At 36.8% G+C, this 23,912-nt stretch overlaps 1 protein-coding gene across 4 annotated transcripts in view; it reads right to left on the bottom strand.

Annotated features, from left to right (window-relative positions):
- The window catches only part of THRB (thyroid hormone receptor beta), a 161,174-nt gene that overhangs the window by 25,991 nt on the left and 111,271 nt on the right, over nt 1-23,912 (bottom strand). For 2 of the 4 annotated variants that reach the window (XM_008923720.4, XM_018075749.3), the window contains exon 1: nt 7,066-7,412. The exons of the other annotated variants lie outside the window; for them this stretch is intronic. In XM_008923720.4, the coding sequence (XP_008921968.1) occupies nt 7,066-7,393 (328 nt within the window). In that variant the 5' untranslated portion in view covers nt 7,394-7,412. Of the gene's footprint in view, nt 1-7,065; nt 7,413-23,912 lie in introns of those variants that run through there. 4 annotated transcript variants of the gene reach the window in all.

Raw genomic sequence — 23,912 nt, 5'->3', positions numbered from 1 at the left:
TCCTTCTTGGAGTTTCAGGACTTTATCCAACCCAGGAAACAGTTTCCAGTCTGGCAGAAAAGACAATCTCCTATAAGCACTCCTAGTCAGAGATTAAAAATGGTATCCTCACATGAAACCACTCCCTGTTTTCCTGCATCAGAAGTGCTAAGTGCCACCTACTTAAGCTACTTAAATATTATGTTCAGTACTTTTGCAGGACTGCACCCCTGTCACCAGGGAAGCACACATTTGGAACTCTTGTACCGATTCAACAGGAAACATGAATAGAAAAACCTTATCCCAAGAAATCACTGACAATAAAAGTGTGCAATACATATATCTTTTCTTTCTATTACAGATCTACACTTTTGTATATTTTTAACACTCTTTCCAACAGCTAATGGGGTCAGAAACAGCTAGAAAGCAGGAAAATTGAACCTTCAGTAGGTTCAATTTTTAAAAGATATAATTCAGACAAACAGATATCACTCTAAAAGGAATAAGGGGATTTATATTCAGTTCTTACAAACTGGAATGTCCACTGCAAATAATTTCTAGTAGTGGCAAATATTCTGTATAACCTCCGTATAAATTCTATGCAATTTCATTTGAAAGATGTGTAGATAAGCAGCCTCAGTGCATTTTTGCTGCTTCTCAGAGTTAGAAACAGTCTCAGCAGGAAGAAATTCAACACTGTTTTTCTAAACATGGTACCAGCATGAAAGAAATGAATAGTGCAAATGGAGATTCTTGAGGAAGCTGTGGATGACAGCAGAGTTATCTGTTAAATGGTTTGAGGAAAAAGCAGAGCAACAGGCTTGTCTCACTCCTTGCACCACTAATAGGAACTTGTCTCTCACATTGGCAAGTACTTTTGCTTCATGTGTGCATAACTCTGAACCAAAAATAAAAAATCCTACATGGGAAAGCAGATGCTGGACAGAGTAACTCAGGTGTTCTCCTGCGAAAGAAGAATGTCTGATAAGAAATCTCATGGGAACATTGGGTAGGTTCCTACTTCTGGTGTTCATATTTCATCCTTTATTTCTTGGTCAAAACCTGCTAAGTAAATAGCTATGAGGAACCATTCAAGAGCAACATCAACCTCATTGAACTGTACAATAACAACCAACATCATTCCTTGCTCTTTCAAGCCTCTGTCTGCTGCATTTCAGCATCCTCATGGACCATCATTTGGAGCATCCTGTATGATCCTGAAAGTTAACTGTCTGTCAAGTCATACTTGACAATGTTTATCCCAATGCCCATCTTGGATCTTTGCTTTGAGCGGAGAATAACAATGAATGATCTTGATCTGCCGTGCCTGGTGTTTCCTCTGCAGCCTAAAGCAACATCTTTGCTCCCCAGACTCCCACCTGCCACTCTGCCTAATCTTACTGTCTTGGCAAAGCTAAGTACTCAGCAGGACCAGTTGAACCTATCTAGATGAGTATGTCATATAATCCACTATAGTCAATCATGATGGCGATTTACAATACCTTTTAAAATTGTAACTGTAGCTTTCTAGAGGTACAGCAAGGAACAATTCCCTTCGATAGGAAAACACGCAATGAGTTTGCCTCAAGTAGACATAAGGACAGAAGGAGATCTGCTAACCTACGCAGTCATCTGAGGTACTCTTTCATTAATACTGTATGGATACACTCTTGAATCACCATTTGCAGGAACGACACCTTAAAGCAGCATATGTGACCCTGCACAGCGTAAGAGGTTAGAGAGACACCAATGAGACACTTGGTGGCTATTCATCCATGTGACAGGGCAAAGAAATCTATTTAAACTAAAACAAACCATGAAAAATTATAGTGGTTGGTTTTCTTTTTCCTCTGTACCTGGCACACATTACCAGAAAAAAAAAAAAAAAAAGGCAGCATGTTTTGAGAAAAGTAAAGAACCAATTTCTGTTTTGTTAAAGCATCATTGCACAGACTTTATATTGCCATGTCTCTGTCTGTACAGATAACGTGATATTGGGTTAGGGAATTAACTCACACCTTAAAAAAATATTAGAACCAAACCATACTTGACTGTTAAACAGGGATGTGAGTAACACTAATGCAAACAAATTATGCCTGTATACCAGATGTTCCTTACTAGCTTGTTCCTGATCCACCACAGACTTACACATTGTAGGCAGAAAACGCCATTTGCAGCTATTGCACAAAGACACTTGTGTTTTAAGACCATTATTCAGTATTTTAATTTCGCCCGTATACTACCAGAGTTATTAATTAAAATATATTCCCTGAAATCTTTCTTTCCCCCATCTGTTATGGTTTGCATGCCTACAGACCACACACTAAAATGAGGAGTTTAGGACTTATCAGTAAGCTGGTATTCACTTACTAGACACTGCAGTACAAAAATTAAAAAGATGAAAGTAATTACTACCTTGAGAATCCCCAGTTGTATTAAAACTGAAATGAAAATTCATATTGCTGTTTTACTGCTTCCATAGTCACCTTGAACTCTTTGCAAATTATAAAAAATTACAAGGACCATCCAGATATCATCCTTGACATACTTGTGTACAAAAAGCTTAAGTAGACTGATGGTGAAAGCATAGAGCTGAGAGAGAAAAAGCATACTCCACTCTTGTTTGTGCTCTTATCAGTATTGATCTGAAAGGCTGGGCTGATACACTGATCCTTGTTTCCCGCTTCCTTTAAATTACTCCCACTGAGAAAAATGGCTTATTTCTCTGAGAATATTGTTGAACAGGTTCATATACGTCTTGTTAGCTAGCTGGCTTGCTTTTCCTCAATTTTGATCTTTGTTGGCATTCTTTGATTTATGGAATTACTAAAATTTGGCAAGAGATTCTGCAAAGATCGAATCTGAAACATTTTTATAGCCCCTTTTCCCTTAATGACTTTTCAATGTACTAACTGTGTTCTTTGGGCTGATTCAGAAACCTTATCAGCAACAGTGCTTTTTGCATAGATGTGATGAAAACATTTTAGCTCAAACTGTGTTATCACTTAACTGCTGCAATCAGTACTGTACTTGCAGCCATTAACAACTACAGGTAAAAAATACACCACTGTAAGTCAGACCATGCCATTTCCCCCTGTCCCACCCAAATTTAAATGTTTTATCAACAAAGTTTTGTACTGCAAGAAAGCGATTTATTTAGAAATCTAAGTCTCACTGAACAAAGAGAAGTATGACTTAGTTCACTTTCCCATCCTTCATCTGTTTATGGAAAGGTACTGTAAAATAGAAGAAAACATGTTCCCATCGACTTTATTACAAAAGAAACATATAATTCTAAACGCATAATGATTTGCTGAATTATTCAATTTTTCTTACCAGTGCTATCTCCTTAGAGTGGTGGTCAAGAGCAAAATTAACATTTTTAAGCTTCAAATAATTGTCAACATTCTTGGAGCTGCTCTGCCACAAAGGCCAAGACGACAAATGCTCAGTGTTTCTGTAAGTTGATTACATGTACACATACTCCCTGCACTGATGAAGTGACATTTTGACACAACCTCCGTGTTCCATTTTCTTAGCTATTCAGAAAGTACCCTAATATTTTCACACCGCTGAGAACGCAGTTTGGACTAAATTCAGGCACATACTCTAGCACTCACACAGTACGCATTCTCAGCTGCACATAAATTGCCTGAAAAAATATAAGGAGAAATAATTACGACAATTACAATTATAACAACAACAACAACAAAAATAACCTTAAAAGACCCTTTCTCCCACCATACCAACAGCCCTACAAAAGACGGCATTAACCCCACCTGGTATCTGGGAAGCAAAGTGAGATGCAGGGCTGAGGAGCCGGCGCTGCTACAGCCCGACTCGAGAATTCCCACCTGCAGACCCTCGGTGTGGGGAGCAGCCTTTGCTTACTGCTGTCCACTCCCACAGAACCCGAAGTTAAAACCTGACTTCATAGACACCTGCAGGCATCGTTCATTAACTTTGCCCGGGAAATGACCATTCAAAGGAAAGCAAAAGCCAACTCTCATCCCGTTTTAACTTTGCAGACCTGTTCCCCACGTTGTCCAAATGTCCAAAACACTGTGCACACACCAAATGTGGCGAGACTGAGGTTTCCGGACTCCTGTACATATTTCTTTTGCACTTTCCTAACTGCATTATCTCTACCCTGTCACTGGGCACTTCTCCTCACAGTACGGGTGGTGTGAGGAGATCCAGGGACATTTTTGCCTCTCTGCTCAGCCTCTGCACAAGGGTGGGGTGGCACAGGCTCACCCAGAGCATCACCCACCCAGCATGCAGCACTGCAAGCTCACTGTGGCTGGAAGTACCGTAAGAGACGAAAAATATTCCAGTTTAAGCTCTCTGGGACAAAACTGAGAATAGCATCTCGTTCTCACCATGATGAGCCCTGTTCTGCTTATCAGATTTCACAGCATTATGCAGAAAACAGCAGAAAACAAAGTGTTTCTGGCTGCCTGTTTCCTAGGGTAGGATCAGGTCCAAAAGAGTTTCCTCAATAAAACAGTAAGCTCTTGCACAAATGTTGTGCTACCACCTTTTAACAGCATGCATTAGAGCACAAAAGGTAATGGAGCAACAAGCAGATGCAAAGCTAAAACTACACCTCCACCTCATGATTTTCTGGACTACAATTCTTTTCTTTCAAAGTCAATTCTTTCATCAGAATTTCTGACAGACAGTCGGGAAATAATAGTTTTTAATGTACTGTAATAACTGAAGTAGCTTTCTTATATTTTACAATAACTAGCTTTACTTTCTAAATACTTTTTTTTTCCTTTAGTGACACATTTTGGGGGTCTTGGTTTCTTGTTTTTCAAGTTATTTTCTGAATTCTTTTGAAGGAACATAAAGATAGAGAAGTAATTAAATACTCCTTTATAAATGAAAAGCTTTTCAGCATATAAAATGTTGATTTTTTCTTCTTCTCAGAGGGGAAACAAGACTTCAACCATTTAGTAACTTGCAAAAGTTTTGATAGAAGAGGAGTCCGTGTGCTGCTGTAAAGTACAATCTGATTTGAACAGCATATTATTGAGATTACGACAAATTTCAAGGGACTAACAAAAATACCAACTGCAACAATCAAGACTCCTCATGAACACCTGCTTTGGGACTTAATTTTGTTTTAATGGGCTATTACCAAGGCTTCTCTAACAAACTGCCTTGCCCCCCCAATCAATTCTGGATCAATACAGACACACATGCCCTGTGAAAAGCCTTCTGTTCTTAGGACAGGATTAAAAGATTCGTTAGTTTTACGATAGCTTGGTTAAAAGATGGAAATTAAAAAAAAAAAAGGCACATGTTCCACGCAGTTTAGGTCTCTTCTGCTTAACACACTCAGCATTTGCAAAGGTTTGACAGAAGGGAGGCAACTTTTTATTGATTATCACAGTAATAAGGATCTAAAAAATCCCAAAGCACATTGCTCTGCCTCTGTGAATGATCAATTAAAAGCCTGCTTGAGATTCAGCTTCCTCCAAAATTCACCACCATTTCTTAGTGAAACGGAGGTGGTAGGAAACAAAGGCAGACACACAGTTTTTAAGAACAACTCTGTACTCTTTCAACCAAACAAGTACGAAAACTTTAAACAGAGCAGATGTCAGATGTCTGAGTACCGAAAAAACTTAAAGCTCTGACCTAAGTCTATCGATTATTATTTATAACCTTTAAACTTACGAAAAATATATTCCTTCACTGACTTTGCATTAACAAATCTTTATTTTTTCTAAGTTAATCCTGAGATAAACTTTTTCTTTAACTGAAAATAAGACATAGGAAAAGTCTACAAAGAGCCGTGAATTCATTTATACAAAACACAACAGCAGATAGACTTAAAAAGCACCAAAAATGTTGCAAAACATAAAAACATGCATTATCCACAACTACATTTAGTCTACAATTTGATGATGTTGTTACAGCTTCCCAGAAAACGATTTAAAAAACCATTTCCTTATTATGAAATATGATGCTGTTTGAAGTATAAAATTAAGACATTTTTCTACCGACCATACAGATTTATTGCACCAAGTACTAATGAATATTGCCTGCCCAAAGGAAAATATTTCAGTTTTCCATGTAGTTAATAAAATTACACAGTCTACTTTTCACTACAAAGCTACCTTAAAAGTAGTAAATGGTGTTTTCCCTATCCACCTAATTACATCAGATTCATCTGGTTTTTGGACAACTGCATGCAGAAAATCTGGTCTTAACAGAAAAAAAAGATTATTGTGGTATAATAGACAGTTTATTTTTATTCTTTAATAATGTGATTTTAAAGAAACACGGAAGACATATACTCTGTATGCGTCAGTTTGGCTGAGTTCAGAAAAAAACACACCGAAAACATTTCTAAGTGTTTGTTGGTATTTTGGGGCTCTTTTTAAATCCCCTTTACTTACTTGAAGGCAAAAGAGTAAATTCTAAAACAATTTAACCCTGAGAGGGAGCAGACATTGCACTCTAATTGCCCTTCACAAACATATTGATTATATCAACTTTCTGCATGCAGAGTAGTCTTTCTTACACAGGTATATTCTTGAATTCTCAGTCTTTTTTGCTTTGCATAATCAGAAACTACATGGTTTTCACTTAGAAGACAGTAACTCATTTCCCCCTACATATTTACAGTTCTATTTTCAAAACCTTTTGCCTGAGTTGTTGAGTAAACAGAGTTCACATTTACTGAAAACGAGGACTTATACTGTTTGTATGTAACCAGAAACACAGCTTTAAGACATAGAATATATAATGACGACATTTCAGAAGAGAAACTTTCTTATCTAGCTCACTGGTGAATAGCAAACAAACTTAATAGCCCCAGAAAGAAGAAAACAAGCAATGTATTTGCAAATGTCTCTTATAGATTAAGAAAAAGTGCTTGGAAATCCTCATCGCTCACAGAAAACCTTACGATCACCTAGCAACCTACATTACTGCTGCTTTCAATTTTGAACAGGCAGCCTTCACATTCAAAGATGCATCTGAGCCAACTGATGCAACTGTAAGTTTAAAGCAAAACAAAAACAAAAACAGAGATTATTTTTTTTTGTTATTTAAATAAAATGCCCCTACCTTTCTTCTGAGAGTACGATGGCGACTGCACTTGAGAAAAAGTAGGTTTTTCTTCTGTGAAATATTCAGGTTGGTTGTACTGATTCAGGGCCATGTCCATGTCAGAGTACTCGCTTTTAAACACGTTTCCAGGGTAACTACAGGTATAAGGCTGATTCACCGCCCAGGCCTGTTCCATATATATGTTGTTACTGTGCAGGACCTGAGCATCACAACTGCTGTAACCCTGATTCTCTTCAATATATGTGCAATAATCAGTGGACTGCATGTAGCAATTGCTACCAGCAGCTGGGTGCACTTCATATATTTCTTGCATACAGTAGTTCATTTTGTTAGCCTATCTCAGCTTCTACTTTACGTACACACACACATGCATACACACGCAGGCATGCATACACATGGGTCGGGAGAGGAGCGATGAATATACACCAACAAAGTCGACTGCAAAACAGCCCGTTTTACTTCGGAGCGGCACCTGATGTGCTAAAATCCTATTTATATTGGGACGGCTTGTGAACTCCCCTGCCAGTCAAACATATTGGGAAGCAGATTTATGACAGTCAAAGGTCTTAATCTGTGACTGTAAGTTAATTCCAAGGGAAGATGGCAGGCAGGTAGCAATGACCACCAGACAAAGAAGCGACATCCCGACAACCCTCCTGTTCCCCTGTTTGTCCGGAATAATCATTTTATAAACCATTTCCAGTCTTTTCCAATATGATTAGAAAATGATTACTAAGGCGAGGACACAGTTATGTCACTGTAGTTGTCAACTTAAGTGTGAAGAATTATAAAGACTGCTTAAGAACTCCCAGAGGGGATACGCTGAAAATCCTAAAATCAATAATCCTGTTTTTCAGCATTAAACCATAGAAAATCCAATAGTGCTGTGCTGATGACCCGAACAGTAGTCTAGTTTTACAAAATTTAGCAACTTAATCTGTCATCAGCTTTATTGATTTTGTTTTACAGAATTACACGCATGAATCTCCCCAGCCTTCCACACGTACACAATCCACCCCACTGCCTGGTAATGCATTTATGAGAAAGAAGCTTTGCTGAACTTCAGTCATTTCAAGAAGTAATTTCTATTGAGTTCAACAGGTGGGAAAATTCAAAATAATATAATCAGGAAAAAGAACACTGCTTATATATTATCAATAAGCTAATTGCTTTGCTATTTTGCTTTGTTATCTTTTCTGTTTCAGTAACAGAGTACTTTTAGAAGAGTATCTTTTTTGACAACAGACGCAGCAGAAGAAGGAGGGTTTCTGCTCAATTTGGCTCACCTATGAACATGTCAATGCCACTACAACAAAAACTGTATGATCTTTTAATTGCTTAATGCACCCTAAACCTCAATATGGTCAATATACCTTCTTTAATAAGCCATTATTTTTTGATCTAAAATAAATTATTTTATTTTTAACTTATATTAACTGCTATTTTTTTTCCAGGCAAAATGTGCTTTTTCTTTACAGCACAGCTAAAATACGGTAAAACTTCTGAAGTCAGTAACAAGACAGTAACCCTTTCTAATAGCTGTTCTTATTACTGGGAAGCAGAATTATTACTGATTTCATAATGAGATCTTAGTTTTCTTATTTCGCTCATTTTAAACTAAAGGACTGCCAAAATTACCACGTAACTTGGCCCTTTTTCTTCTATGATCTTAAGTATACATCAAACAACTTTGATGAACATACACCTAAATGGTCCTAAAAAGTTCAGAGCAATAGGTAAGAACTGGGCATGACATGTACATACTTCTCCCTATCTGATATCCTGAATATTTGAGACTAATGCAAAGAGCCAACAGAGAAACATTTTCCCTTCCAACGTACAACTGTAATTAACCTATCTGAATAAGAAGGTTGCCAATCAGTGCCTAATTATTACCATGTGCTTTCGAAGATCAGAGAAGTTTAAATTGATGATTGGATTTTTTTCCCCCTCTAACTATAAAAGAAGCATCTTTAACACACATTTCTTATTAACTTGCTCAGAAAATAATAATATATTTGGTAAGTCAAAATGAACTCTACCAAGATCAATCCTACTGAAGTCAATAAAGTTGCTTCCAAACGAACTTATTCTTCTAAGACTCTAACAATTTAAAGTAACATTTTACTTCATTAAGAGCACTAATAGTTACTGAAATTCCAGAAGTAAAACCCAAATGAACCCTCATTCACTTACCATTATCTAACTCAACAAATACCACCATGAAATACAATGTGAAAAAGCAACGAAAAAGTTAATTTTTCATTTTAGCTCAGGCCCATCATCTAGATTTTACAAACAGTGACTTTGTGATAAAAAGCATGTTTCAGGCGGGATGTGATTTTTCATGAATGGATGTTCAACACTTCATAAAAAATGCCTGTGTTTCGTAAGAAATTCTGCAATAGTTGTTTGCACAGAAACCCCCAAACCATGCCCATTTAGGTGATCGGTTGGTAATAGTGTAGCACATACAAATGTAATGCACACAGCTTGCTGACCTTACTTCTCCACACTCCTCAGAGAGAAAACATTCTGCAAGTGCAAGTACATGGGTTGTTCCTTTACCACAAAACTATCTCCTGTGCAGCTAACAGGAATTTATGTTAGAGCTTGCACAGAGGTGAGGCTGTGTTTCACAGGTTGGCAGAGCAGAATACCTGAATATTTCTACACCACGCTGAAAAGCCTTAGGGAACTAGGCTTTAAATTTTTATTGGGAATTTCTCCCCCATGTAGACTTGTTTTGCCAGCAGAGTCAAAATTCCCACAAATTTTCTCTTCTCTTGGTTTTTTACCCCGATTTGATTTAGGTTTGTTACTGAAAAACTAAACAGAACTGAGACTGTGTGTTGGCAGAGCTGTTCCAGCCAGGATGGCACCTGAGGAAATAGTACATCAACATGGCACAGCCTGTGACTTACTCTCTGTTCCAAAATAAATCCCTCAAAAATTTCTTATTTTCTATTGCTATGTCAATAATGCTTAGAAATGTGTCATGTTCTATTTTTGTCAAGAGTTACTGTAATACTGCAAGGAAATTAAATTATATGAAACTGTGAAGGACAAGGAGAAAAAGAAAATGGATGGAAACCTTTTCCAACAACAAAAAAAAGAATGATAAACACTGTCAGGGAATGTGGGTTCCTTACCTGTAAAGTGCTAACATTATAGAGGTTTATAGCACTGCAGATTGTTGTTCTCTTGGAAACGAGTCAGTTCATTGATCATCCTTGCAAGAACTTTGCAAAGTCTTAACATCCTTATTAAAACTGAAATAATCCTAAAATATTTTAATTTCTTAGGGTCCAATCCTGCAGGTCCCTGTCATGTATTCCTTTGAATTGTCTGATAAAAGAGAGTCAGACAGGGTCTTTATCAAAAGTCTGAAAATGGAGTAGAATAATATTAATAGTTTTTCTTTGTCTTGTATTACAGTTTGAATATTAGAGTCTTCGTGTCATGTTGAGCTTTCATTGCCTTCAGCAATATAGTATTGCACTTGGAATTTTATTAGTTCACAAGTGCCTGATTATGTGAACACATGGAAATTAATAACCATCAGAATAAAATCTTCAATTCAAGCAAACAGGCCAGTGATAAAACAGAAACTTTGATACTGTGACAGCAAAGGATCCAGAGCTCAAACTTCTCACAGTCTGAGATGTCAGTTCATTGTACTAAAAAAGGCAGAAATTACTTGTTAAACATGGGCCTTGAATGCCCCAAAGGTTTTTATATACTCACCCTGGTGTAAATCAGAAGTAAGTGCAGCGCAGTCAGTGATGTTACACTGGGTGGGCAGAAATCAGGCTGAGAATGCCTGAAAAGAGGTGTCTGCAGAAGAGACTACTTTACACTAGACCATTCAGCTCTTCATCAACTCCTGTTTTACAGTTATGACTAAGACTTTTAATTACAAACAATTAAACACCCCACTAAGCTGCAGTTCTCTTCTTAACTTGGTTACGAAACCCACCAAAATGAACCCATAGATATGTTAAGGAAAGCCAGCAATCCTGTGGAGGATCCTCTGGATGCTACAGCCCAAGCAACTGCCTGACACAGAAAAGAAGAACTGTTCAGTGAAATCCACTCCGCTGTGCACCTCAGCTACCTGTGTGATGCGCAGGTGGCATATTACCCGCAGGAGTCCTATTCTCCTGACCTTTTCCAAACTGTGCATCCCTGGGCCAGAGTCCTGAGTATCTCAGTGCAGCACTTAGGGCCCCTACATGCTACTTCTAAAAGATTTGGCAATGTCAGTACGTGGGAAGCATTGCAGAGCATTCAAATTAGTCAGGGCAGAGTGCCACTACTAAAGGACCAAAAGGAAGGCTCTTACGTTGGTTGTGTTCACACTTCACGTGTGAATAGAGATAAATAAAAATCCAGTATTTGGTAAAAAAATTTTGCACATTTGAACATGTAGTTGCAAAGATTAAACATACCTTTCTGAACTCTTCACAGTTTTGTACACTTGTATTATCAGTTCCTGATTTTGTAATACAAATTTTTACACATTACAAAATAACTGTTATATTTCCTATTTATAGATTTTCTTGTTGCCTGCATTCTCTCAGCCACCTCTGATGATGGTTTTGGGAAAAAAAAATTAGACCACTGCTTTTCCCAGAGAACACAAATCTGTGCTTTCATAACATGGGCCACATCCTAGACAGGTCTTTTCACATTGTAAGGAAAATGTATTGAAAACTGTAACAGCTTTTGAGCAGAAATACTAATGTAGCCTTTGCAACACACATAATTTGTCACATACAGCTATCTCCATGCCCACACGAGTTACCATCTCTTTTTAACATATGTATTTGCATCACCTTATTCATTCACTTTACATACTATGATCAAAGACTCAAAATGGTCCCTCAAAAATGTGACTATGCAAACTTATTGTTAGACATTAAACTAAGAAAACTTCAAACATCAGAATCAAAAGTAATAACAAGTATTTACAAAACCAGAAAATTAAGTCTTTATAGTGTTTATCTTAGTTTGAAAACGCTATTTGTGACTAAATCATAAAGCAGGTAGAATTACGGAATTCCAGCGTTGAAAAGTTATAACAGCAATTGACAGTTCCTGAAATATGTCTCAGTGGAACTGAAGATTTTATAAATCGCCATTTTGTCTATGCTACATTTATTATAGCAAGTGATACAATTGAAGGAAAAAGAGCCAAATCCTTCCAGCATAAAATAATTTCTTTGGGTTTGCAACAGATGCGGTAAGATTCAAACTAGCTGCCCCTGGTATAAACCAAGGAAAACCTCACTTAGACAGCAGCACACCTCTCTTCTCCACATGTACTAAGTTACTTATTTCTCTAAAACTGCTCCTCTCACAAAACTCACTCACTGTACTTCGGTTATGACATGCCAATAAATTTGTATGTGACTCATAATGTGCCAGTGTGATGCACCTTTTAATGAAACACTTCAATAGTCTGTTTGGATAACAAAGAATGTCATAGTTTATATGTAAATGTTCAGATTCACTACAATTCCAGTTATCCCTCAAAATATTTTCGACATCTTGAATAAATTTGGTTAAAAGAGAAAGGAGATTGCTCTTTCCTTATCAGGACTCCTCGAGGCTTTGTGCTTGCTTTTTCTTGCAGTATTCACAACATGTAGGTAGCACATGGTCTTTCAGAAATTGTTTGCTCCTTGAGAGGTCTGCCGACATGCGGGCTAACGAAATTCTTGAATAGTGTTTGACAACTTTTGAGATGGTCTCTGAGCAAATATTACTAAGAGTAATTATAGACCTGTGACCCAGACAACCCAATTTGTTAAGCCTCCCCATATATCATAATTGGAAGACCCTGTCAGCAGACATCAGTTAATTACAGAGCTTATCTCTTGAGAAAGTAACCACCCATACTTATAACATGTACCTTTTCTGAGTCATTCCCTACCCCAACTCCTCGTGAAAACTTCAAGGTGAAAAGTTTTATTTGTTCAAAAATAAAACCAAGCAGAAAGCAGGCTAATTTAGCTTGACACAACATAATTAACAGACTCCTGGATGGGACTGTCTGGGTTTGGAAGCCTCCTGACAGCCCTTAGTAAGACGTTAAAGCGATCAACACCTGACATCTGTTAGCAAAGAGGCATTCTGAGGTAAAGCACAACTAAATCTAAAGAAATCAGGTACTTAGACCAGTTTAACTTTTTCATGAGGTGATATCCTGCCTGACACTGTAATCTTTCTTCCTGGAGTGACGCAAGACTTAAGTAAAAGAAAACAACTTGTAATCCCCCCCCCCCCCCAATATGCAGTAATTATTTTTTAGGCAAAGAACAATGAAGAACTATTTATCCAAGTTTAAAAAGGAATAAAAATAACTTAAGCACTAAATTCGTGCTAATACCTAAGCAACTGTGATTCTGAAAAGGAATTCCTTCAATGCTGCACTGATGAGAACAAAACAACCTACATGAAAGAAAATGGTTTATTCTCCTGACTAGTAAGGCAAAGAATAATCCTAACAACAAGTTCCATTTAAGTTCTGTACATGCACTTATTGAGGCTTTGGGGATGGCTAATAATAAGAAAGACGGTAAACAACACAGTCACAGGTGAGAGATGAATACACTGAAAGTAGTAAAAGAATGTTTTCTCTTGCCTTTGCATTTTTCATGTATCAAAGATATGCTTCATTAAAAAAGGCCAGGTTCAGAAAAGATTTTTGATCAGCTTACCAAGACCATAAAGAGAAAGATGAATACTTTTTAAAAGCTCTAAAAGAACAGGTATTATTTTGTATTAGGTATCACACAGAAACCCCCAGTAAGTACTCATCACATTGTCATCAGGGCTTGTCACTAAGCTACTAAATTAAATAGAAAGGAAAACTAAAAATCACAATTATCCTGATGAAAAAAAAAAAGTTGGTAACAAGAAAACACCCCTCCCCATAATAATGCTTTTACCAATGGTCAAATCCCTGATAATAAACAATGACATAACAACTTGGTTTTGCTTGAGGTTTTTGGATTTTTTTAATACAGCATTTGCTGTGCTCTGCATGATAATGCCAGTTACCTTTACACTTTTTTTCTTCTTTTTGGTAATCCTGGGCACTTGACATGACTTGAAAGTTTGCTTTTGTATGGCCTGGTTGTAAAATTGTGCTAGTCCAGGTTGAAGCACGTAGACATTGCGAAAGCTGCTGTCCATTCCTCTGGATATCATAATTTTTGAAGTGTCTTTTCCTACAGAAACGGTTTTCTGCTATGCCCACTAAATTCCATTTTTGATTTCTGTCAGGAAGGTGAATCAGTCTGTCCCACAACAGGAGGCCACGTCCTGGATGTTTGGCAAATACTGCAGGACTACAAAGTGTTGGCTTTGCCAAAATCTTGCTCAGGTGTGGAGTTTTGGAAAGCAAGTGGTTCCCCAGCTCTCCTGATGCTGTGGTATTCCCGTGCATCTCCACTGGACTGCACTGATACGATGCAGAACCTTTCAGCCATGCCCATTCAGCCACCATTGTTCCCCTTCGGTACAAGTAAATATAAATTTTTCCGTCTGAGAAGCCTGAACAAGTAGGCAGATCTATGTGGACAGGCTAACACTAGATGCAACTTTCACAACATCACAACTACAACATGGGCCCCTGGGCAAGTTACCACCGATTTATTGCCTTGCTCATATGATCATTTGAGGTCTTGTAGGTCGAGGCTGGTCGTGAACAATTTTCAGATACTTAAAACACAAAACATCAAGGATTCAGCCTTGTTTGACTTTGCTCTTATCGTAGGCTGACCTGAGGGACACTCTGTTACCTAAGTGTGACATTCTTATGTGGGCATGCTTAGCAGTTCCGCTTTTGCTACCTACTGCCTTTCTCTACTTGTCGTTACAGCAGAGTATCAGAGATGCTAATTTTATCACAGGAGCATGGACACTCGGGTCTGGTGTAGATAATGAACAATACTAAAGCTGCATGATTTGGTCTAAGTGGTCATAATTTATTTATTCCTTGGTATAGAAGAAATGGAGATACCACTAGTTGATAAATTTGTAAAACTAAATATAGCCCACTTTCTCTTTCTTGGCAGCAAAACTAAATGCTGTAGAAATGATACATCACAGATCACATTCCATATTTAAAGAATTTATATTATATGTAGCAAAATTCAAATACAAAATAGCTGTCTAACTTGCATATAGAAAATAGCAAATTCCAGACATTTGATGACTGATACCCACGGTGGTTTTAATCATAGCAAGATTCTGCTGTTTTAATCAACCTAAGAGTTAATTTTACATACATTTCACTCAGTAAAGTAACATATTAGTAAATAAGTGAATACTAAGTCAGTAATTTCTAGATAAAAATGATTCAAGATAACTTTGGATTTCAGTCTCCAGATCTATCATAATATTGCTGTTTCTGAAAGTTTTGTCCTAAGACTTCCATTAAGTGGAACATTTCCAACCAAGGACACATTCAGGAAACTTAATTATAGTTAGTACTAAATACTGTTATCCTGTGTTAGTCCCTGATAGCATTATAGCTTTTATCAAGATGTTATTTAATTTTAAATGTAAATGCATACCTTTTTTTCTGCTGGGAATACAAGCTCACCTGATATTTGCAGTTACAAGTCCATTCCTTCTACTCACTGTATTCAGCTGGACATCAGTAACATGAATTTGTGTGAGAAACTACCTAGCATCATGGAATCAATGCACAGGGCAGGTAAGTTACCTACAGAATTTGCCCCTACTTACTTACTTCTGGCGTTATAGATCTACTCTAGTTCAGACTTGATTTTCTTGGTAAAATTAAAAACTAACTCTAAATGCAGGTAATACGGCAAGAGAATATCACTTGTAGGAGGATAATCAGGTTTAAAATAGAATAGTGAAAGTAACCCAGAGAACACTAGGCAATTAAAAAAAAAAGAACAGAATATGATTTTTTTTTTTAATAAATCAAACACTTTTATATTCTCTTGACTTCATAAATTTAAGCCCAGAGGAAGAGACTGGATTGTTTTGACAAGACTCACTGGGAGCTGCACAGAACTGCTCTGTAAGATCTGAACTGAACTTATCCTCTTCACTCTTCATGCACGAAGAGGAACTGTGCACTATAACCCACCCTTCCTCTATACTTTGTATAATCTCAGACAATGTACCTGGTTCAGTACAAAGCTACTCTCCCTTGTCTTCCTTCACACGTCAGTTATCTCCCTTCATGGATAATATTGCATCTTTACATAAATGCAAAAGTCAAGCATGTGCAATATATGTGTTAAAAATACAGACATTTCTATAATTCACTCATAAATAGATCCTTGCTTTGTTGGTTTCTTGAGCAGACCACTGACACCACGCAATTCTTGACCTCATTTAAAAAAGTCAGTTATATCCTCAGTTACTCAGGTCTTGCTATTAGTCCTTGAGATCAGTGATTCATAATCCAGGCTGTTCAATTTCATTAGGCAAAAATTTCTATACTTTTTCACCTAAATTTATCTTTGATATTAAAGGTCATCTTTGCCGTCTTTTAGCCTATAAGGACTTGTTTTACCTCTCATTTTAATCAAAAACCATACATTCACTACAATGGTAAAACTTGTTTCCCAAGGATTCAGATAGGGTGTCGCACAGGGCTTACAGAATTTTAACTTTAACAAAGAACTCTAAACCCCTTCATAACTTAAAAAAAAAAAAATTAAAACATATTTTCCAATTTCTGTGTTTGCAAAGCATCTGTGGGATTTTGAAATATGATTCTAGACACATTTAAACTATGAGAAGAAACTGATTCTATTACCTCTTCCATCATTTGGAATTTGCCCAGGCAGAGTTCACAAAGGCTAACCCAGCACCCTCTCTTTTCCTTTCAGTTCCCTCTGAAATTTGTCTCACTATTCTGACTCTCATGTTAGCTACAGTTTATTTAATTTAACAAGTTTGCACTTTATTTCACAAATTCTCTTCAGTCACCAGGGACATTTCACATTCAAATTTTTCTAGACAAGGATTAAGTTGTAAGGAACTACCACTGAGAGGTCTCATATTTTGTCTCCTTTTCTTGTACTTTCTACACTGTGGCACAGCAGATATGTCTTAAATTACCATTCACCTTTTTATGTTAAATTTATTCAACTCCATTTTTTCTAACATATCTTGCCTGGATTTCTCAAAGGCTTTTTTTTCTTTTTTTCTCCCCCCAACAAAGAACACAGTTGAAATCTCCTACATCTACTCTTGATCTTGTCAAACCAAAATCTTTGATAAAGGATGATAATGTAATTTTGTCTGAGGTCCCTACTTGTAAGAGAAGCACCTCTCTCTCCCTCCAGCTACTGCTAAAATGGCTATAATTAAGGCAGGAAGCAGTACAGCCTACTGGGATGAACCATGACTGAAAACACAGGCCCTATTTCAGAGTCAAGAGTGACTAATAAGCAGGGCCTAGAGCTCTTCTTGTCAACATAAGCAAAGGAATCATCGAGAATTTCATAAAGCACATCGTAGCAATAACTGGCATTTGAGCAGTCAACAAGTCAAAAGACTTCCTCAGAAGCTCTTTAAAGGTTTGTTTTATAGAAGTAGAAAAAGTTTTAGCAAATGAACTGCTCACTGAGCTAAACTATAAGCATAGGCAAGGAGAATCCCTCCAAATTTTTTTATTATGGGCCCAGACAAAGACTCCTAATGGGTGATTGTGAAGGTAAACCTGTTCTCAGATATGCAGTGTTATCTGAATGTCAGTATATAAAGAACTATAAAAACAATGGGACAATTCATTTGTTTTCATCTCAGTTCTATGGGTTTTTTCCTACTTCTCCACTAGTATCCACCAACAGTAGTCAAGGAAGGGATACAAAAAACCTCTCCTTTTTTTAGTACAACTGAAGAGAGTCATAAGTTGTTTCTTCCAGAAAGACTGGAGATGGTAGCCAGCCAGCCAGGCGGGAGGATAGTGTTTCCTGCTGCAACGAGCTGTATACAAATCGTGACAGAATCTCAGAGTGACAGCATAGGACCACAAAACACACTGAAAGAGTGCCTGTTCTCTGTACTCACAACAACCTTAGAGGCACTGCATTAAATTCCCCCAGCTGTGCCCTGAGAATTACTCTATTTTTCCTAGCTTGGGATCTTCCCTGTTACACTCAAGGCTGGCATTTGCATTCCTGTTATTACTATTAGTGCTTTATACCACAGTAGCTCCGGCTGATGGCTAGATCCATTGGTGATGAAAGCTGCTATGACCACACAGGCAATCAGTCCTTGCTCCTCAGAGGCTGATTACATTGCTCACACTCTTTTGGGGAGTGTAAACATTTATTTTTCACCCTCAGCAACAGGCTGTCGCTTAGTTGCAAGGCAAAAGGTAAATCAGCAGTTCTAGGATGTCAGAGGATTGCTGTTTCTACAGTTACAAAGACACTTCCTCTCATGACAAAAAGTTATTTTACATTCCGAAACCGCTCAGAGGAGAATCTCTCAGAAAATTTTCTCTACACAATATTTCACTGTGCAGCTAATCAAAATAGTAGCAGTAGGAGAACATCTTAGCAATCTCTGAATTGTCATTAACTTACTTGGTTGCAAAAATTTTATATGTCTTGCCTTTTCTCATACTTCATGTTTATTGAAAACAGAGCAGCAAGGGAACAGCACTTCATTGGTTTGGGGTTTTTTTTGACATTGAAGTATGCAAGCATCTAAGGACACTGAAGTGGGTTGGCTTCAGAGAGATCAACTAAGGCAAATGCATCAGGATTAGGACTGACAGGTGCACAGTAGGTTGATGAAGTAGCCTAGCTTTGTATGGACCCAGTCTGATAACACTAGATGATTTTTACTTGATGACTTGAGATAAAAAAAAAGCAACCAAGCTACAATTAAAGGACACTTCCCTGACAAAATTAACACCCAATTCGTATTTTGTTCAAGCATTTTAAACTACACAAAATAACTACAAGTAAAAGCATGTAAAGTTTTCATGCATGTTTGTGCCAGGAAAGATAAAACTATCTGTGCCATACAAGGCTTAGGTTTCATTTCTTCTCATTAATCTTGCTGTCAGTTCACAGTATTTTATTTTCCCTCCTTTATTTTGCTTCTCCTCTTTCCTTTTCTTTTCTTGTCCTTCCCTCTTCTTCCAAATAATACCATGGCATTTTCTTCTTATGCTTCCTTATAAAATAGGGAAACACTTCACAATTGAGTTTCTCAACTTTTAAACTAGGTTCATGTGATCGTTGAATAAGCAGAAGGATGGAGCACAGATAACATAGACTAGTCAGACTCTTTTTCATAAACATGTAAATCCTGCCTATGTGCTAAATAAAATCTTTGAGAACATGTCATTTCTTTCCTAAATTTTAAAATATAAAAGTGACAATGCTTATAAGAAAAAATTTGTAGAGTGAGAGAAAGGGACTAACAGATAGAAGTAGTGATGTCTACTGAAACCATCATGTGGTTTTCAGTATTTCAGAAACATGTGTATGTATGTTTCTGGAAGTACACAGAGTCAGGATTATTTAATCCAGGACTGTTGTACTGTTACGTGCTTTAACAGTGGCAATATTATAAAATATTTAAGTATTACATTTTAAAATATGAATTTCAAGACACATTAAATTTCAATATTTTCAATCTTTTGGACAAAGATTACATCACCATGAAAGAAGAGTGCGCAGATAATTACAATAAAGTTATAAAAGTCTCTGATGTGTAAGAAAAGGCAACATTAAGAAACTCATAATATACAGTGTAATATCTTTATCCTTGTTCTTGATGTATTTTAACGAGCTCCTCTGTGAATCAATGCAATCACTTTTCAAAAACACACTGAATTTCTATTAACTATTAAAGTAATATTACACATATATTTATCTCATCAAGAATCTGAGCTTGACATTATGTGCAAATTTCTAAACATGAGAAAAAATTAATCAGAGAAAAAGAATATTCAGAAGAACATGACAGCTCATCTGTAAATTAATCTGTAAGAGGCAGATTCTGAGCACAGAGAAGCAAATGGTTCAGGGTTCGGGGTTTCGGTATGTAATAAAGAGCTGTCTGAAATCCTGTCCTTTGAGAAATGAACAGGACTTGTGTACACCAATATGGAATCTTGTAACAGCTACAGATAAAACAAACATACAGAAAGAAATGAATGACCAAAGCTATAATGGAAAAAGCAGTAAGATATCAGGATACGCAATGGAACTAGAAACGTGGTGCTAACCAATACAGCCACGTAGATGCTACATGCATTTTCCCCTCTCATAGCTCTGTACGACACATGGAAGTTTTTCTGAGAAGATGGTATATCTGAGTACAACAGTTCTGTTCAAACCACAGGGCTCACCTGGCTGCTGTTCTCCAGCAGGAGCCATAAGTGGATACCCAGGGAAGAGTAAGAACAAAGCAAGTATATCTGAGAATTTCCACCAAGTCTCACAATCCCCACCTACTTGTCAGCCCAAAGGATTGCCTGAGCCTTTCTAAAATGTAGCAACACCCAATGGATGTCTCTTTCAAGTGCAGCCCAGTCTCCCCTTGTGTACACTTGCATTCAAAACACACTCTGGCAAGGAGTCCCAGTGTCTGTCTCTAACGTGCACAACCACCTCCCTCTGTTTGTTTTAAAGCAAGACTGATTTAATGCCCAACAGGCAGCGATCCACCTCTCCCGGACTCATTTTGCAGACTACTGTTTGTGTGAATATGGGGATGTTAATGGATGTTTACTCTCTTGATATTGTGTTAGATAATTCTTTTAATGCCTGGGAATCTACCAAAGTAAAAGTGAGAAGCCAAAACACCATTTTCAGACTATGGATCAAAATACATAAAATAGATCTTTAAAAACATATAAGTTACAGTGAAGCCATTTAGAAAATCACTTAAATCACTTCCACAAATCACTTCAGATCACTATCACCTTTTTCTAAAATCCAGAGTACTGCTTTCCTTGAGCTTTTTTCTTGAGCTTTCAAATCAGTTCACATGCTCTTTCCCCAGTCCCCATCAGATCTTCCACTCCTTCCCACTGGAGAATGGACAGTAGATTTGGTGATTGCTTACTAACAGCAAAGCCTGTGGAAATGTGCACATAATTGAAGCTCTTTCTTTTTTCAAGATCATAAAACAGTTCAAGTTATTTTAGTTCTAGAATTCCTTAAAGAGATACCAGGTATCTTGAAATAACACCTCCTGTTGAAGGACTGAGGTTTGAGCAATGGTCAGGTAAAAAAAACAGAAGTACTAAAACTAGCAGTCTTGACAAATATGTAATTTGTCAAAGGGAAAAAAAAAAATAAATCAAGTTTGCCCAAGCAATGGAGTCAAAGGTTTCTTCAGTAAGAAAGACAGACTGGGATGTAAGGAGAAAATTCTTCAAAACTTGAAATAAACTCAAGCTTGGTACAAGTCTAAACCATTTTCAGACACAGAACAAAGCAGAAGTGAAAGTCTGGCCTTCATATGCTGCAACATTTACACACTTCCTTGAGCATTCATTTTCTTTTATGGTAAGTAGTGTAGAAATTCTGATGCTTTTAAAGAACACAATTAGAAGTGCAGTAAGGGAATGTCAATGGTATTTTGTTTATATGGAAATAACTGAACAGTGCCTGATTGCATCGATCCTGTAGTTTACCAACAGCTTTACAATTGGCACAAAAAATTACAGTTCCCTCTCTCTCTCTAGAACTCAATATAAAGGAGAAGCAGTGTAAGTTCATTGCTCTGACATACAGTTATCAGAAGAACTAAACAGCAGTCTGTGGTCAGACTTTTGAAGATCATAAAATGGCAGGCTGCAACTCCTGTGGCAGGGAGTGAAGAAGACTTAAAAAACATAGAAGGACATTTTGTGTCCTTTTATTAACTACTTTAAAAGGTTTTTGCCTGCAAAATTAACAGTTATGTTTTTATATTGACACTATGCACTCCTTCTAAAGTGATGGTAGTTGTGAAACAGAGTAACACAGTCTAAGAATTATACTCAAAATTTCAAACACAGCAGTCTGCTTCCACCAGAAATAAGTTTCAGAAAGATGAGTTAGCACAAGAAACAGCTGTGGTTTAAATAAAATTACTATAGAAAGGGACCGAGTATACTGATCGATTATTAAAAACAAAATAGAAAAGGAAAAAAATAGCAGCATTAACATAATGAAATGTATTTCAGAAAATGACTAGCAAATGCTGCAAAACTAAAAAAAATAACACATTTGTTTTCTCTGTTCCTCATGAAATCTAAACCAATCTTGGTTTTTTTTAACCCTCTTGAAAACATCTTATCTGGAAAAAACAGCAGGTATTCCTAAGTTGAAAATACCAAATTTAAACACGTTTAGAAACACAGAGACATAAGATCTTCATGTTTCTCCAAAGAAAAAACCCACTGTTTAGAGAACCTTTTCTTCCCCCATGACGAAAAAGAAAACACCAACATATAGAACTGCATAAAAAATTGAAACATTGCAAAATGTTTTACAGACTACTTGGCTTTTGTATTGATATAGCACTTTTAAAAACATTAAAATTTAAACAAAGAAGGTAAAATTACACCAGAGTGTCTGCAACCTAGAACTTATGAAGTGTGATATTTTTAACTGCATATTCAAAAATATGCTTCTAAGTAATAAGAGCCATCATGGAGTGATTCATAGCTTCATGCAAAAACATCCCACAATATAAATCTTGTTAACCTTTTGAAAATCCCCAAAAGCTCATTACAAAGCTGCTGAATCCTAGTGTAACAAAACCTTATATTAAAGTATTTACTGTCCTTCTAAAATGTCCATTACTTAAAAGAAATAATACACTTGAGTTGTTGGATTTTATAGTGGTCTGGCAGGCAAAGAAGTGTCAGACAGTGATGTATGTCAAATTAAATTATCCTAGAAAAACCATAATAGAAATTCAGGATAAATAATTTCTCAGTTGATGTTAAACAATAAACTATTCTCCATCTGAATTAATATCAAGTTTACAGGGTAATGAGCATTACAGTGAAAAGACTCATGAAGAAAATGTGGTACCTTTCCTATCCTATTACTTTTCCCAGTTCTTGGAAACTACATGCAACACCCTTGGACACACTGGTTTTCAAATGGATTTGTTGCACGAAAGCTGATTAAATTTCTTCTCCAAATGAGAGACCTGTTACAAGAAATGTTGCATATTAAATTCTACTTACTGAAAATATGCATTTATGACATTTAAATTATATTCCCCAATGTAAGCACTTAATTTCATTATAATTCCTATCTTGATCTAACTTTACAGTCATTACCGAATAGAACAGTGTTGAGCATAGAAGCACAATGACTGAGTTGATTATGAAACCCTTGAGTAAAAGCAGAGTAAAACGCTGGCCTTGCTGAAGTCAGAGAAAGAGCTGCTGCAGATTTCACTGGCACTACTATTATATTCTTTACATTCACTCTTCATCTGCCATGAAGGTGAAAATAATGAGATTTACTGCATTCTACAAATATTTTCTAGGTTTTAAAAGCCACTTTTTAATTTCTTCTTCAGTTCTCACTCCAGTAAATAAAGTAAGATGAAGACACGCCTCAGAGGTTGTCCTGCATTTTGGGAGAAAATGTACACAAGGAAGCCTTCAACATTAGATTATTACCAGTGAATAGTGATGCTAAAGCCAGAAGCTTCACTACAGTATTAACACAGAAAGAATGTTTTCAATTTACTATGTTACATATTTATTTGAAAGTACTATCTTCTCAATGAGAAAATAATACTTTCCAACTTTTTAATTTTTCTATTCTATCGTGCAAATGTATGACAGAAAGACTTGCAGTTAT

Source organism: Manacus vitellinus, unplaced genomic scaffold, assembly GCF_001715985.3.
Source record: "Manacus vitellinus isolate BGI_N305 unplaced genomic scaffold, ASM171598v3 scaffold_3_pilon, whole genome shotgun sequence".
Lineage (NCBI taxonomy): Eukaryota > Metazoa > Chordata > Aves > Passeriformes > Pipridae > Manacus > Manacus vitellinus.
The sequence above is the reverse complement of the archived record's forward strand: the minus strand, read 5'-3'. Positions and strand labels throughout refer to the sequence as shown.